The 17,960-nt window shown below is 41.7% G+C and overlaps 1 protein-coding gene across 1 annotated transcript in view; it reads right to left on the reverse strand.

The window, feature by feature from the left end:
* SYNE2 (spectrin repeat containing nuclear envelope protein 2) overlaps positions 1-17,960 on the reverse strand; it is a 799,180-nt gene that overhangs the window by 619,307 nt on the left and 161,913 nt on the right. Inside the window, exons 4-9 of the mRNA XM_053697281.1 lie at positions 17,848-17,943; positions 17,669-17,746; positions 17,482-17,574; positions 10,205-10,380; positions 2,521-2,717; positions 1,863-1,963 (exon numbers count right to left, since the gene is read on the reverse strand). Coding sequence (XP_053553256.1) covers positions 1,863-1,963; positions 2,521-2,717; positions 10,205-10,380; positions 17,482-17,574; positions 17,669-17,746; positions 17,848-17,943 — 741 coding nt within the window. The remainder of the gene's footprint in view (positions 1-1,862; positions 1,964-2,520; positions 2,718-10,204; positions 10,381-17,481; positions 17,575-17,668; positions 17,747-17,847; positions 17,944-17,960) is intronic.

The following is a 17,960-nucleotide window of genomic DNA, read 5'->3' on the forward strand; positions in this document are numbered from 1 at the left end:
CGGATGACTTAAAAAGGTTATTGCAGGATGCCTCCATATCGAGGCATCACTGCAATAACTGGAAAGCAGCTGGAAGCGAGCAGGATCGCTTCCAGCTGCTTTCCACACTGAGGACGTGCAGGGTACGTTCTCAGGCATTAACTGCCTTTTTTCTGAGGACGTACCCTGCACGTCCTCAGTCGTTAAGGGGTTAAAAAGAACACATACTATAAAGATGCTTAATTTAAAGAGAACACATACTATAAAGATGCTTAATTTAAAGAGAACACATACTATAAAGATGCTTAATTTAAAGAGAACACATACTATAAAGATGCTTAATTTAAAGAGAACACTTATACTATAAAGATGCTTAATTTAAAGAGAACACATACTATAAAGATGCTTAATTTAAAGAGAACACATACTATAAAGATGCTTAATTTAAAGAGAACACATACTATAAAGATGCTTAATTTAAAGAGAACACATACTATAAAGATGCTTAATTTAAAGAGAACACTTATACTATAAAAAACAAGACAGCAAAGAACAACAGTGATATCTGAAAGTGTTGCCTGATGTATAAACAAATAATATACAGGCCCTTGACTTTTTACAACAGTTAATTTCTTCTTCCAAGTGGTACCTAATCTCCAGTTTCAGCACAGACAAGCCCCTTCCTCACACAGGAGTTAAAGAGCCCTGTGATGCTTTGTGATCCCATCTCTAGTATTTTGCTATTTGCCATTATCTGAGACACAACAAATATGGCTGAAAAAGCACAGGAAGTGATGTCACCCAAGATGGAAGCAGCTTCGTTCCTTCCTTTCACCAGAATGTTAATATTTAAAGCTGTCACTAGGGCACTGAATTTACAAATTAGTATGAATTTCGGAACCTAAGAAAAGCGTAGTATGATAATGTTTTTGTATATTTTGAGCCCTGAGACAGAGCCCATGTATAATATGTGTGTGGCCTTTTCTGTCATCTAAAGTGTGAACAAAAGTTAGTTCTCTCTGGCGATATCACCTGTGAAATTCCTGCGCAGACAACATTTCTACAAACACGTTGTAACTATGGTGACTGTGATATTTCGGCATCAGCGATATTTCTGTAGGGGTAACATCCTCAAAAGAACATTCAAACCTAGAGTTTTTTACTGAATACTAAAGCCAGTGCCTCCTGCAGACAAATACGCTTTTTGATTGTGTCACCCCTGGGACTGCATCACAATGAGGAAAGACGGTGACTTAGCTTCTCTCATCTGCTTTGTTAGCGTTCTGCTTTCATTTTTCTTGCACCCAAATAAGCAATCTATTTTTGGAATATGGAGGTTCATTAGAACAAAATCTCCTTTTATCAGTCTTTGTTCTCCTCAGTGAGCAAGTTATCACCTATATGAGAACTTTCCAGCAGAGCTAATCCTGACATTTCAGTGCAGTTCTGATTAAGGGCTTAATTCTCTAAAGTTCTTTCAAGCCTCTTCAGCTCCAGAGGTCTCACATCCTCCATCTTCACCAGTTCCCAGGCTATTCTGTGCAGCTGATTTACTAAGCTCCCTCATCTCTCCGCTCTTCAGAGAATCAGCTACGGTGAATACTCTAGGAACTGCTGAACATGGCATCTTTGTAAGTTTTACACATGAGGGAAATGATCCTTCTAACATACAACTCATTTAGCATTAAATCAGCACCAGTATAACAAAACCCAGAATCCAGAGTTATAGATGAGATTCCCGGGAACACTGTAGGTCTTCACTTCTGTCTACAACAAGTTCTTAGGTTAAAGAGAATATAAGGTCTAAGCAGTTTTACATGAGAATCCCATTAAACACAACAGACATCACATTAATACCTAATCCTTAGGCGATTGGTACTTACGGGAACAGATTTTTTAGGTTTCACCCCCGCCTTGGAATAGTGTAAGAACTGTGATAGATACGTCATAATTGATTTCTCATCAGGATTAGAAACATTTACATCTGCAGGGAGATAAGACAATCATTTAAACCGTAATAAGCAGCATGCAACGTAACCACCATAAACATACTGATTATAAAGAAGAAAAAAATGCTGGAGATTATTAACTTCTTATCTTCCAGGGAGGGCTGTTCTTGTGTAGTAACTTATCTTTTTGTTTTCTGGCAACCAGAGGTTAACGACTAAGGTTTAACGAGACATGATTTTTTAGCAACAAATCATCTTTTGACACTGAATGTTTAGCTGTTGCTGCTCCAGATAAGAATATGGCTGCTGATTGGAGCATACATGTGTAGGCTGTTCCCGATTGGCTTACTGGCTGTATCCTGTATCCAGGGGTTACACACACTCATATAACATATCAGTTTATTTACTTTATGATATTTATAATCACTTTTCTAATCGCACAAATATACATAGAAAGTGTTGTACTAATTGTTTAATTCTGCTGCATTTATCGCAATATTTAAACATGCTCTAGACATTACATAACAGCGCACTTTGTTTTATTACTTTCACGTTGTTATCAGGCTTCCTACAGATACAAAAAGATTATTACCTTCAGGTTCCAGAAGTCTGGGGATGTTTAATTCGGTTTCTGCCAACCTGAAGGCCTCTCTAAGGTTTTCATCATTGGATCTGCCTTTTAGTTTGTCCAGATCAACGATATCTGGTCTTAAAGAGTGAATAATAGCTAAGAACGCCTGGCCAGTCTTCCAGCTTGATTTAAAATCCGTCACGTCAACAGATCCATGTCTGAAAAACCAGGTGAGAAGATGATTTAAATAAAACCTTTCAGAAGTTGGTCACTACTCTTCTGGCATAATTTAAAGGAAGAGACCTCTTTAAATAATTTACTACCACAGAAGGCTGCAACCCATTAACAGCCAAAGGGTTAAACAAAAGAACATTAATGCGTTTGAGATGAAAGTGAGCTACAACTGTTTTTTTTGTTTGTTTTTAAGTATTTATAACTGTTTTTAAAGGCATAAATCCAGAATCTATAAGCAAACCAATGCATTTAAGTTTTGTAAACCATTACCTGTTAAGTAAAAAACTCTCTAGTTAAAAATATTTTGTTTCAGTGGAAGCTTTTACAAGACATGGTACATATGTGCATATGTCTTATGTACCCACATGTAAGTATCACAGCTGCTCAGACAGCTGGCGGTGGCATATATTAATTAGCAACAATGCTGAGTAATTACAATATAATATATAGGACTAGATTACAAGTGGAGCTCTAACTTAGCGTGCGCCCGCAAACGGGCAAATTTGATAATGAACCAGCTATTACAAGTGGCTGGTTATTGCTACCGCAAGCTTACTGTACCAATTAGTGCTTATAAAATTAACCAGAGATCAGATCTCTGGTTAATTTTATAAATGTGCCCCAAATGCCCCAAAATACAGCCTAGTATATTTTATTAAAAAACATAATTTATGCTTACCTGATAAATTTATTTCTCTTGTAGAGTGTTCAGTCCACGGGTCATGAATTACTTATGGGATATATTCTCCTTCCCAACAGGAAGTTGCAAGAGGATCACCCAAGCAGAGCTGCTATATAGCTCCTCCCCTCACATGTCATATCCAGTCATTCGACCGAAACAAGACGAGAAAGGAGAAACTATAAAGTGCAGGGGTGACTGGAGTTATAATTTTAAAATTTAGAACCTGCCTTAAAAAGACAGGGCGGGCCGTGGACTGAACACACTACAAGAGAAATAAATTTATCAGGTAAGCATAAATTATGTTTTCTCTTGTTAAGTGTGTTCAGTCCACGGGTCATCCATTACTTATGGGATACCAATACCAAAGCTAAGTACACGGATGATGGGAGGGACAAGGCAGGAACATTAAACAGAAGGAACCACTACCTGTAGAACCTTTCTCCCAAAACCAGCCTCCGAAGAAGCGAAAGTGTCAAATTTGGAAAATTTGGAAAAAGTATGAAGTGAAGACCAAGTTGCAGCCTTGCAAATCTGTTCAACAGAGGCCTCATTCTTAAAGGCCCAGGTGGAAGCCACAGCTCTAGTGGAATGAGCTGTAATTCTTTCAGGAGGCTGCTGTCCAGCAGTCTCATAGGCTAAACGTATTATGCTACGAAGCCAAAAAGAGAGAGAGGTAGCCGAAGCCTTTTGACCTCTCCTCTGTCCAGAGTAAACGACAAACAGAGAAGAAGTTTGTCTAAAATCTTTAGTTGCCTGTAAGTAGAACTTCAGAGCACGGACCACGTCTAGATTATGCAAAAGACGTTCCTTCTTTGAAGAAGGATTAGGACATAACGATGGAACAACAATCTCTTGATTGATATTCCTGTTAGAAACAACCTTAGGTAAAAACCCAGGTTTAGTACGCAGAACTACCTTGTCTGAATGAAAGATCAGATAAGGAGAATCACAATGTAAGGCAGATAACTCAGAGACTCTTCGAGCCGAGGAAATAGCCATCAAAAACAAAACTTTCCAAGATAAAAGCTTAATATCAATGGAATGAAGGGGTTCAAACGGAACACCCTGAAGAACTTTAAGAACCAAGTTTAAGCTCCACGGAGGAGCAACAGCTTTAAACACAGGCTTAATTCTAGCCAAAGCCTGACAAAAGGCCTGGACGTCTGGATTCTCTGCCAGACGTTTGTGTAAAAGAATAGACAGAGCTGAAATCTGTCCCTTTAGCGAACTAGCGGATAAACCCTTTTCTAAACCCTCTTGTAGAAAAGCCAATATCCTAGGAATCCTAACCTTACTCCATGAGTAACTCTTGGATTCGCACCAATATAAATATTTACGCCATATCTTATGGTAAATTTTTCTGGTCACAGGTTTCCGAGCCTGTATTAATGTATCAATAACCGAATCCGAAAACCCACGCTTTGATAGAATCAAGCGTTCAATTTCCAGGCAGTCAGCCTCAGAGAAATTAGGTTTGGATGGTTGAAAGGACCCTGAATTAGAAGGTCCTGCCTCAGAGGAAGAGACCATGGTGGACAGGACGACATGTCCACTAGGTCTGCATACCAGGTCCTGCGTGGCCACGCAGGCGCTATCAGAATTACCAATGCCCTCTCCTGTTTGATCCTGGCAATCAGTCGAGGTAGCAACGGAAATGGTGGAAACACATAAGCTATGTTGAAAACCCAAGGGGCTGCTAATGCATCTACCAGCACCGCTCCCGGGTCCCTGGACCTGGATCCGTAACAAGGAAGCTTCGCGTTCTGGCGAGATGCCATGAGATCCAGATCCGGTTTGCCCCAACGACGAATCAGTTGAGCAAATACCTCCGGATGAAGTTCCCACTCTCCCGGATGAAAAGTCTGGCGACTTAGGAAATCCGCCTCCCAGTTCTCTACGCCTGGGATGTAAATCGTTGACAGGTGGCAAGAGTGAGACTCTGCCCAGCGAATTATCTTCGAGACTTCCAACATCGCTAGGGAACTCCTGATTCCCCCTTGATGATTGATGTAAGCCACAGTCGTGATATTGTCCGACTGAAATCTGATGAACCTCAGTTTTGCTAACTGAGGCCAAGCTAGAAGAGCATTGAATATTGCTCTTAATTCTAGAATGTTTATTGGAAGGAGTTTCTCCTCCTGAGTCCACCAACCCATGAGCCTTCAGGGAATTCCAGACTGCTCCCCAGCCTAGAAGGCTGGCATCCGTTGTTACAATCGTCCAATCTGGTCTGCGAAAGGTCATTCCTTTGGACAGCTGAACCGGTGACAACCACCAGAGAAGAGAATCTCTGGTCTCCTGGTCCAGATTTAGCAAAGGGGACAGATCTGAGTAATCCCCGTTCCATTGACTGAGCATGCATAGTTGCAGCAGTCTGAGATGCAGGCGCGCAAATGGCACTATGTCCATTGCCGCGACCATTAAGCCGATTACCTCCATGCACTGAGCTACTGATGGGCTTGGAATGGAATGAAGGACACGGCAAGCATTGAGAATCTTTGATAACCTGGACTCCGTCAGGTAAATCTTCATCTCTACAGAATCTATAAGAGTCCCTAGAAAAGGAACCTTTGTGAGTGGTAACAGAGAACTCTTTTCCACGTTCACTTTCCACCCATGCGACCTCAGAAATGCTAGAACTATCTCTGTATGAGACTTTGCATTCTGAAAACTTGACGCTTGTATCAGAATGTCGTCTAGGTACGGAGCCACCGCTATGCCTCGTGGTCTTAGTACCGCCAGAAGTGAGCCCAGAACCTTCGTAAAAATTCTCGGGGCCGTGGCTAACCCGAAGGGAAGAGCCACAAACTGGTAATGCCTGTCTAGAAAGGCAAATCTTAGGTACCGATAATGATCTTTGTGAATCGGTATGTGAAGGTAAGCATCCTTTAAGTCCACTGTGGTCATATATTGACCCTCTTGGATCATGGGTAGGATGGTTCGAATGGTTTCCATCTTGAACGATGGTACCCTTAGGAATTTGTTTAAGATCTTTAAGTCCAAGATTGGTCTGAAGGTTCCCTCTTTTTTGGGAACCACGAATAGATTTGAGTAAAATCCTTGTCCCTGTTCCGATCGCGGAACTAAGTGGATCACTCCCATGATTAAGAGGTCTTGTACACATTGTAGAAATGCCTCTCTCTTTACTAGGTTTGTTGATAACCTCGATAGATGGAACCTCCCTTGTGAAGGTTTGAAATCCAGAAGGTATCCCTGAGATATAATCTTCAACGTCCAGGGATCCTGCACATCTCTTGCCCAAGCCTGGGCGAAGAGAGAAAGTCTGCCCCCCACTAAATCCGTCTCCGGATAGGGGGCCCTGTCTTCATGCTGTCTTAGGGGCGGGAGTAGGCTTTCTGGCCTGCTTGCCCTTGTTCCATGACTGGTTGCCTTTCCAACCCTGTCTGTAACGAGCAGTAGTTCCTTCCTGTTTTGGAGCGGAGGAAGTTGATGCTGCTCCTGCCTTGAAGTTACGAAAGGCACGAAAATTAGACTGTTTGGCCTTTGGTTTGGCCCTGTCCTGAGGAAGGGCGTGGCCCTTACCTCCCGTAATGTCAGCAATAATTTCCTTCAAGCCGGGCCCGAATAAGGTCTGCCCTTTGAAAGGAATGTTAAGTAGCTTAGACTTGGAAGTTACATCCGCTGACCAGGATTTAAGCCAGAGCGCTCTGCGCGCCTGTATGGCGAATCCGGAATTTTTAGCCGTAAGTTTGGTTAGATGTACTACGGCATCTGAAACAAACGCATTAGCTTGTTTAAGGGTTCTAACTTTGCTCAAAGCCTCATCCAATGGCGCTGTGCGAATCGCCTCTTCCAGAGACTCAAACCAGAATGCCGCTGCAGCCGTGACAGGCGCAATGCATGCAAGAGGCTGCAATATAAAACCCTGTTGAACAAACATTTTCTTAAGATAACCCTCTAATTTTTTATCCATTGGATCTGAGAAAGCACAGCTATCCTCCACCGGGATAGTGGTACGCTTGGCTAAAGTAGAAACTGCTCCCTCCACCTTAGGGACCGTCTGCCATAAGTCTCGTGTGGTGGCGTCTATAGGAAACATTTTTCTAAATATCGGGGGAGGGGAAAAAGGCACACCGGGTCTATCCCACTCCTTACTAATAATTTCTGTAAGTCTTTTTGGTATAGGAAAGACGTCAGTACACACCGGTACCGCATAGTATCTATCCAACCTACACATTTTCTCTGGAATTGCCACCGTGTCGCAATCATTCAGAGCCGCTAATACCTCCCCTAGTAACACACGGAGGTTCTCAAGCTTAAATTTAAAATTTTAAATTTCTGAATCCGGTCTCCCCGGATCAGAACCGTCACCGACAGAATGAAGCTCACCGTCTTCATGTTCTGCAAATTGTGACGCAGTATCAGACATGGCTCTCGTGTCATCAGCGCGCTCTGACCTTAACCCAGAGCTATCGCGCTTGCCCCTTAATTCGGGCATATTATATAATACTTCTTTCATAACATTAGCCATATCATGTAAAGTGATTTGTAAGGGCCTAGATGTACTTGGCGTCTCAATCCTACGCATCTCCCGAGCGGGAGACGCAGGTACTGACACGTGAGGAGAGTTAGGCGGCATAACTTCCCCCTCGTTGTCTGGTGATAGTTTCTCTATCGGTACAGATTGACTTTTATTCAAAGCAATATCAATACAATTGGTACACATCGTTCTATTGGGCTCCACATTGGCTTTTGAACATGACGAACAAACAGTTTCCTCTGAATCGGACATGTTTAAACAGACTTAGCAATGAAACTAGCAAGCTTGGAAATCACTTTCAATAAGTTTACAAGCAATATAAAAAACGCTGCAGCGCTTCAAAAATACAGATATAATTAAACAATTCTTAACAAGAAGTGTAATATTAGCAGAGGATTGCACCCATTAGCAAAAGGATGATTAACCCCTCAATACCCAAAACGGATAAAACGGATATCAATTAAGATTTAACGCTTTTAATCACAGTCAAGCACACTGTCACAGATCTGCTGTGACTGATTACCTCCCTCAAAAATGAATTTTGCAGACCCCTTAGCTCTCTAGAGACGTCCTGGATCAAGGAGGAAGAAGCAGGAAGACTGTGCTAGAATTTTAACTGCGCAACAAGGCGCTAAAACAAGGTCCCTCCCACTCCTATCACAACAGTGGGAGCCCTGATATAACGGTTTCCATGCAGAAACTATATGTTAGCCATGTGGAAAAAAATCATGCCCAAAGAGATTTATCACCAAAGTACCTCACAAAAACGAATAACATGCCAGTAAACGTTTTATTAAAAAACAACATTTTCCAATGTCATGTAAAGTTATCACTAAGCCTGCTACCAGTCGCTACCACTGCAGATAAGGCTTAAGTATTATTTCAGTTTTAACAGTATTTTCTCAGTCAAATTCTAGTCCCTAGAAATTAACTCGACTGCGCATACATTTATCAGCCTTATACCAGTTGCCACTACTGCATTTAAGGCTGTACTTACATCATACGGTAACAGCAGTATTTTCTTAGTCAATTCCATTCTCAGAAAATAATGTACTGCACATACCTCATTTGCGGAGGACCCCGCATGCTATTCCCAGTTTCTGAAGTTACCCCACTCCTCAGAATGTCGAGAACAGCCAGTGGATCTTAGTTACGCCTGCTAAGATCATAGAAAAAAAACGCAGGCAGTTTCTTCTTCCAAATACTGCCTGAGATAGAAAAACAGCACACTCCGGTGCCATTTAAAATAACAAACTTTTGATTGAAGAATAGTTAAGTAAAAACTCCAGCTCCTCTCGCGACCTCCTTCTTTGTTGAGGGTTGCAAGAGAATGACTGGATATGACATGTGAGGGGAGGAGCTATATAGCAGCTCTGCTTGGGTGATCCTCTTGCAACTTCCTGTTGGGAAGGAGAATATATCCCATAAGTAATGGATGACCCGTGGACTGAACACACTTAACAAGAGAAATAAAGATAGCAGAATGTTTATTTTTTAATAAAACAACTGCACTTGGCAGTATTTTGGGGCTAAAGTTGGCAGGTGTGGGGTTTTAGAAAAAAATGGCACTGAAAAGTGCCTTTACATTGCGGTCTATGGGAACTGTGTGTTCCCAGTAAATATATATGTATATGCTTATATACATATATATTCATTTGTTAATATGTGTATATACACATATAAACACATAAATATATGTCTATATAATCATATACATATTTATTTAATATTGCTGCGCTACCTACCCACCTAACCACTTCGCTTGCACTGAGGTTCTAATGCGAGTCTAACGGCATCAGAACGAGGCTCCCATTGGAGGCTATGGAAGTGCAATCAACTTGTAATACCAGCGCACATTAGTGCAAGTGATATTTAGCGCTCCAATTGTAATCTAGCCCATAATCTTGAATCAGAGGTGGTGTTTGAAATACATTAATGTGCATTTTACTTTTGAGTTTTATAACACTTCAACTGTAAAATCTGCTATATCCCACACCCATATAACTGATAAATAAGTTGCACAAAATTCTTTTAGTAGAAATGCTAAAATCTGTTTGCAAAATCGTACAAATTTGATGTACAAAATAAAGTTGATATATGCTTTTTCATATCCCTACTCCTCAGTAACCCTGTATTTTATCCACCTGGCATCCTGTACATTTACCAGTTTGCTGTTGCATCCGTATTCTGTAAAGATATTCTAGTGTAAGGTGTAACTCACGCTTCGCCTTCTTGCATTGGTTTATACGGCATTCGAGGTATGAAATGCGTCACATTTCCCAACTTACGCAGCACATTGCTCCTTTGCCCACTGAAGCAGAAGTTTCTTGGCAGATCCCTGCCAGCGGGATTTGGCGCTTTTCTTCTGCGGCGGGCTTGCTGTAGGCGACACTCCATTTTTGCTCTCACTTTTATCTGATTGCGATTCCTTTGCATCCGCTAAAATATCTGCTAAACCTTCAATCTGAAAACATAAAGCAAGTAATGAGTTAAAAGTAATATTTATTTTAGCAGCACAACTGATACACTCCTTGTTCATTTAATTAATTTTATCATTGTATTCAAGAATTATTAGAGTCAAACAATTTCTAAATTATTCTGCTTTTCTGTATTTACATCTCATTTTTCTGTGATAACACTCAAAAAGGTGCAACTGTTCAATTAGATAACAGTGACAGTAAAAATACCAAAATAAAATAAAAATTTATAGAAAGACTAAAGAGGAAGTTCTTCTCCTAAAATAAATAAACCAACACTTACTTATCAGGTGTGTAGGAGTTGTCCTTATCATCTAGTAACCATTAGTATGAAGTGCTCAACTGATACTGCTATATTTGTTTGAATCTAAATGTAAACTGATTTTATTTCAAATGCTGATCATATATATATATATAGTAAAAGAAAAATAGAATTTCTTTTAAAACTACCTTAAAGGGACATGAAACCCCAAAAAAATGATTTCATGATTAAGACAGCGCATACAAATTTAGACAACTTTCCAAATTTACTTTAATTTCTAATTTGCTTTGTTCTCTTAATATCCTTTGATGAAAGCATATATAGGTATTCTCAGGAGCTGTAAGCTATCTAATTGGTAGCTGCACAAATATACCTCTTATCATTGCCGCAGTGCTGCTCCTTTACATAGGATACCAAGAGAATGAAGCAAAATTGATAAAAGTAAATTGGAAAGTTGTTTAAAAACAGAATTTATGTTTACCTGATAAATTACTTTCTCCAACGGTGTGTCCGGTCCACGGCGTCATCCTTACTTGTGGGATATTCTCTTCCCCAACAGGAAATGGCAAAGAGCCCAGCAAAGCTGGTCACATGATCCCTCCTAGGCTCCGCCTACCCCAGTCATTCGACCGACGTTAAGGAGGAATATTTGCATAGGAGAAACCATATGATACCGTGGTGACTGTAGTTAAAGAAAATAAAATATCAGACCTGATTAAAAAACCAGGGCGGGCCGTGGACCGGACACACCGTTGGAGAAAGTAATTTATCAGGTAAACATAAATTCTGTTTTCTCCAACATAGGTGTGTCCGGTCCACGGCGTCATCCTTACTTGTGGGAACCAATACCAAAGCTTTAGGACACGGATGATGGGAGGGAGCAAATCAGGTCACCTAGATGGAAGGCACCACGGCTTGCAAAACCTTTCTCCCAAAAATAGCCTCAGAAGAAGCAAAAGTATCAAACTTGTAAAATTTGGTAAAAGTGTGCAGTGAAGACCAAGTCGCTGCCCTACATATCTGATCAACAGAAGCCTCGTTCTTGAAGGCCCATGTGGAAGCCACAGCCCTAGTGGAATGAGCTGTGATTCTTTCGGGAGGCTGCCGTCCGGCAGTCTCGTAAGCCAATCTGATGATGCTTTTAATCCAAAAAGAGAGAGAGGTAGAAGTTGCTTTTTGACCTCTCCTTTTACCGGAATAAACAACAAACAAGGAAGATGTTTGTCTAAAATCCTTTGTAGCGTCTAAATAGAATTTTAGAGCGCGAACAACATCCAAATTGTTCAACAAACGTTCCTTCTTTGAAACTGGTTTCGGGCACAGAGAAGGTACGATAATCTCCTGGTTAATGTTTTTGTTAGAAACAACTTTTGGAAGAAAACCAGGTTTAGTACGTAAAACCACCTTATCTGCATGGAACACCAGATAAGGAGGAGAACACTGCAGAGCAGATAATTCTGAAAGAACTAAGTTGAGACTCCAAGGAGGAGTCAAAGGTTTGTAAACAGGCTTGATTCTAACCAGAGCCTGAACAAAGGCTTGAACATCTGGCACAGCTGCCAGCTTTTTGTGAAGTAACACAGACAAGGCAGAAATCTGTCCCTTCAGGGAACTTGCAGATAATCCTTTTTCCAATCCTTCTTGAAGGAAGGATAGAATCTTAGGAATCTTAACCTTGTCCCAAGGGAATCCTTTAGATTCACACCAACAGATATATTTTTTCCAAATTTTGTGGTAAATCTTTCTAGTTACAGGCTTTCTGGCCTGAACAAGAGTATCGATAACAGAATCTGAGAACCCTCGCTTCGATAAGATCAAGCGTTCAATCTCCAAGCAGTCAGCTGGAGTGAGACCAGATTCGGATGTTCGAACGGACCTTGAACAAGAAGGTCTCGTCTCAAAGGTAGCTTCCATGGTGGAGCCGATGACATATTCACCAGATCTGCATACCAAGTCCTGCGTGGCCACGCAGGAGCTATCAAGATCACCGACGCCCTCTCCTGATTGATCCTGGCTACCAGCCTGGGGATGAGAGGAAACGGCGGGAATACATAAGCTAGTTTGAAGGTCCAAGGTGCTACTAGTGCATCCACTAGAGCCGCCTTGGGATCCCTGGATCTGGACCCGTAGCAAGGAACTTTGAAGTTCTGACGAGAGGCCATCAGATCCATGTCTGGAATGCCCCACAGTTGAGTGATTTGGACAAAGATTTCCGGATGGAATTCCCACTCCCCCGGATGCAATGTCTGACGACTCAGAAAATCCGCTTCCCAATTTTCCACTCCTGGGATGTGGATTGCAGACAGGTGGCAGGAGTGAGACTCCGCCCATTGAATGATTTTGGTCACTTCTTCCATCGCCAGGGAACTCTTTGTTCCCCCCTGATGGTTGATGTACGCAACAGTTGTCATGTTGTCCGATTGAAACCGTATGAACTTGGCCCTCGCTAGCTGAGGCCAAGCCTTGAGAGCATTGAATATCGCTCTCAGTTCCAGAATATTTATCGGTAGAAGAGATTCTTCCCGAGACCAAAGACCCTGAGCTTTCAGGGATCCCCAGACCGCGCCCCAGCCCATCAGACTGGCGTCGGTCGTGACAATGACCCACTCTGGTCTGCGGAAGGTCATCCCTTGTGACAGGTTGTCCAGGGACAGCCACCAACGGAGTGAGTCTCTGGTCCTCTGATTTACTTGTATCCTCGGAGACAAGTCTGTATAGTCCCCATTCCACTGACTGAGCATGCACAGTTGTAATGGTCTTAGATGAATGCGCGCAAAAGGAACTATGTCCATTGCCGCTACCATCAAACCTATCACTTCCATGCACTGCGCTATGGAAGGAAGAGGAACGGAATGAAGTATCCGACAAGAGTCTAGAAGTCTTGTTTTTCTGGCCTCTGTCAGAAAAATCCTCATTTCTAAGGAGTCTATTATTGTTCCCAAGAAGGGAACCCTTGTCGACGGAGATAGAGAACTCTTTTCCACGTTCACTTTCCATCCGTGAGATCTGAGAAAGGCCAGGACGATGTCCGTGTGAGCCATTGCTTGAGGAAGGGACGACGCTTGAATCAGAATGTCGTCCAAGTAAGGTACTACAGCAATGCCCCTTGGTCTTAGCACAGCTAGAAGGGACCCTAGTACCTTTGTGAAAATCCTTGGAGCAGTGGCTAATCCGAAAGGAAGCGCCACGAACTGGTAATGCTTGTCCAGGAATGCGAACCTTAGGAACCGATGATGTTCCTTGTGGATAGGAATATGTAGATACGCATCCTTTAAATCCACCGTGGTCATGAATTGACCTTCCTGGATGGAAGGAAGAATTGTTCGAATGGTTTCCATCTTGAACGATGGAACCTTGAGAAACTTGTTTAAGATCTTGAGATCCAAGATTGGTCTGAACGTTCCCTCTTTTTTGGGAACTATGAACAGATTGGAGTAGAACCCCATCCCTTGTTCTCCTAATGGAACAGGATGAATCACTCCCATTGTTAACAGGTCTTCTACACAATGTAAGAATGCCTGTCTTTTTATGTGGTCTGAAGACAACTGAGACCTGTGGAACCTCCCCCTTGGGGGAAGCCCCTTGAATTCCAGAAGATAACCTTGGGAGACTATTTCTAGTGTCCAAGGATCCAGAACATCTCTCGCCCAAGCCTGAGCGAAGAGAGAGAGTCTGCCCCCCACCAGATCCGGTCCCGGATCGGGGGCCAACCTTTCATGCTGTCTTGGTAGCAGTGGCAGGTTTCTTGGCCTGCTTTCCCTTGTTCCAGCCTTGCATTGGTCTCCAAGCTTGCTTGGCTTGAGAAGTATTACCCTCTTGCTTAGAGGACGTAGCACTTTGGGCTGGTCCGTTTCTACGAAAGGGACGAAAATTAGGTTTATTTTTGGCCTTGAAAGGCCGATCCTGAGGAAGGGCATGGCCCTTACCCCCAGTGATATCAGAGATAATCTCTTTCAAGTCAGGGCCAAACAGCGTTTTCCCCTTGAAAGGAATGTTAAGTAGCTTGTTCTTGGAAGACGCATCAGCTGACCAAGATTTCAACCAAAGCGCTCTGCGCGCCACAATAGCAAACCCAGAATTCTTAGCCGCTAACCTATCCAATTGCAAAGTGGCGTCTAGGGTGAAAGAATTAGCCAATTTGAGAGCATTGATTCTGTCCATAATCTCCTCATAAGGAGGAGAATCACTATCGACCGCCTTTACCAGCTCATCGAACCAGAAACATGCGGCTGTAGCGACAGGGACAATGCATGAAATTGGTTGTAGAAGGTAACCCTGCTGAACAAACATCTTTTTAAGTAAATCTTCTAATTTTTTATCCATAGGATCTTTGAAAGCACAACTATCTTCTATGGGTATAGTGGTGCGTTTGTTTAAAGTGGAAACCGCTCCCTCGACCTTGGGGACTGTCTGCCATAAGTCCTTTCTGGGGTCGACCATAGGAAACAATTTTTTAAATATGGGGGGAGGGACGAAAGGAATACCGGGCCTTTCCCATTCTTTATTTACAATGTCCGCCACCCGCTTGGGTATAGGAAAAGCTTCTGGGAGCCCCGGGACCTCTAGGAACTTGTCCATTTTACATAACTTCTCTGGGATGACCAAATTGTCACAATCATCCAGAGTGGATAATACCTCCTTAAGCAGAGCGCGGAGATGTTCCAACTTAAATTTAAATGTAATCACATCAGGTTCAGCTTGTTGAGAAATGTTCCCTGAATCTGTAATTTCTCCCTCAGACAAAACCTCCCTGGCCCCATCAGACTGGTTTAGGGGCCCTTCAGAACCATTATTATCAGCGTCGTCATGCTCTTCAGTATCTAAAACAGAGCAGTCGCGCTTACGCTGATAAGTGTGCATTTTGGCTAAAATGTTTTTGACAGAATTATCCATTACAGCCGTTAATTGTTGCATAGTAAGGAGTATTGGCGCGCTAGATGTACTAGGGGCCTCCTGAGTGGGCAAGACTCGTGTAGACGAAGGAGGGAATGATGCAGTACCATGCTTACTCCCCTCACTTGAGGAATCATCTTGGGCATCATTGTCATTGTCACATAAATCACATTTATTTAAATGAGAAGGAACTCTGGCTTCCCCACATTCAGAACACAGTCTATCTGGTAGTTCAGACATGTTAAACAGGCATAAACTTGATAACAAAGTACAAAAAACGTTTTAAAATAAAACCGTTACTGTCACTTTAAATTTTAAACTGAACACACTTTATTACTGCAATTGCGAAAAAATATGAAGGAATTGTTCAAAATTCACCAAAATTTCACCACAGTGTCTTAAAGCCTTAAAAGTATTGCACACCAAATTTGGAAGCTTTAACCCTTAAAATAACGGAACCGGAGCCGTTTTTAACTTTAACCCCTTTACAGTCCCTGGTATCTGCTTTGCTGAGACCCAACCAAGCCCAAAGGGGAATACGATACCAAATGACGCCTTCAGAAAGTCTTTTCTATGTATCAGAGCTCCTCACACATGCGACTGCATGTCATGCCTCTCAAAAACAAGTGCGCAACACCGGCGCGAAAATGAGGCTCTGCCTATGATTTGGGAAAGCCCCTAAAGAATAAGGTGTCTAAAAAAGTGCCTGCCGATATAATCTTATCAAAATACCCAGATTAAATGATTCCTCAAGGCTAAATATGTGTTAATAATGAATCGATTTAGCCCAGAAAAAGTCTACAGTCTTAATAAGCCCTTGTGAAGCCCTTATTTACTATCTTAATAAACATGGCTTACCGGATCCCATAGGGAAAATGACAGCTTCCAGCATTACATCGTCTTGTTAGAATGTGTCATACCTCAAGCAGCAAGAGACTGCTCACTGTTCCCCCAACTGAAGTTAATTCCTCTCAACAGTCCTGTGTGGAACAGCCATGGATTTTAGTAACGGTTGCTAAAATCATTTTCCTCATACAAACAGAAATCTTCATCTCTTTTCTGTTTCTGAGTAAATAGTACATACCAGCACTATTTTAAAATAACAAACTCTTGATTGAATAATAAAAACTACAGTTAAACACTAAAAAACTCTAAGCCATCTCCGTGGAGATGTTGCCTGTACAACGGCAAAGAGAATGACTGGGGTAGGCGGAGCCTAGGAGGGATCATGTGACCAGCTTTGCTGGGCTCTTTGCCATTTCCTGTTGGGGAAGAGAATATCCCACAAGTAAGGATGACGCCGTGGACCGGACACACCTATGTTGGAGAAACTGTGTTTTATCTGAATCTTGGAAGAAAATTTTGGGTTTGATGTTCCTTTAGTTTATAATTTATTATCCAAAAAAGTTTCCCCTTTACACAAATCCCCACGGCCAGCTCTTTACAGAAACACATGTAAGGGGAATATTGCCATATAGTCACTTTACTTTACTCTACTTTCATGTGACTCTCACCATATGCAGTCATTGGCTGTAACTTCACATGTGACATCAATACTCATTACACATGCAGGCGCACACGGTCTACTCCTGTATGTCAGTCACGCTATTGATTAACTGCGGTACCAGTGGTTTAAAAGCTTCTTTTATTGGATGTTAAAATGCAAAATAATGTAACAAGCTTTAGACTTTTAAAAGAATATATATGCCTTTCTGTCTTCATATATACTGTTTATTTCTGGGAAAAATAAAGTTATGCAGACACAAATCTAGTACGTAAAAAATGTTTGTTTCTATTGTTAGTTGTCATATGAAATAATAAACAGAAAACGGTCAGATTCCCAGTAATTCTTTTTCTGCCTTTTCCATAACCATTATTTCAGTCTAATAACAGATTTGTATGTGCAATGTAGTATTTTAAGCCTAATTCTTACATGAAAATGTAAAATGATTCTCCAAATCAGGCCAAGCACAATAGACCGTTTGCCACTAATGATGTCTTCCACATGAATATTTATGAGTTTGATCTATAAACAAAAACAAGAAGAAAAAAACCCACTGTTATTAATACAGGAATATTTTTTTGGCAGAGATACTTGATCTTGACAAGCGGAAACTCACCGATATTTTCTTTAGGAAGCTCAGAGCGGTGTCTATGTTGCTTCTAGCCTGGAACACGTTTCTACCTTTTTCTCGTGGCTGCAAGAGACAATACGACATTTTAAGCTCCTTCCTGCCAGAGAGGACTGTATTGCACTTGTCTATACAATAAGAAGAAAGATTTTATTTAAGGAGTTTACCAGTTCTTCACCAGACAGAACCTCAAGCAGGTCCAGAATTATGTGTCCATCCTGGATATCTGTAAAGAGGTCTGAGACAGCAGATGCATTCTGGTGCTAGAAAAAAAAAAGTC

The sequence above is a fragment of the Bombina bombina genome, chromosome 1, assembly GCF_027579735.1.
Source record: "Bombina bombina isolate aBomBom1 chromosome 1, aBomBom1.pri, whole genome shotgun sequence".
Classification (NCBI taxonomy): Eukaryota; Metazoa; Chordata; class Amphibia; order Anura; family Bombinatoridae; genus Bombina; species Bombina bombina.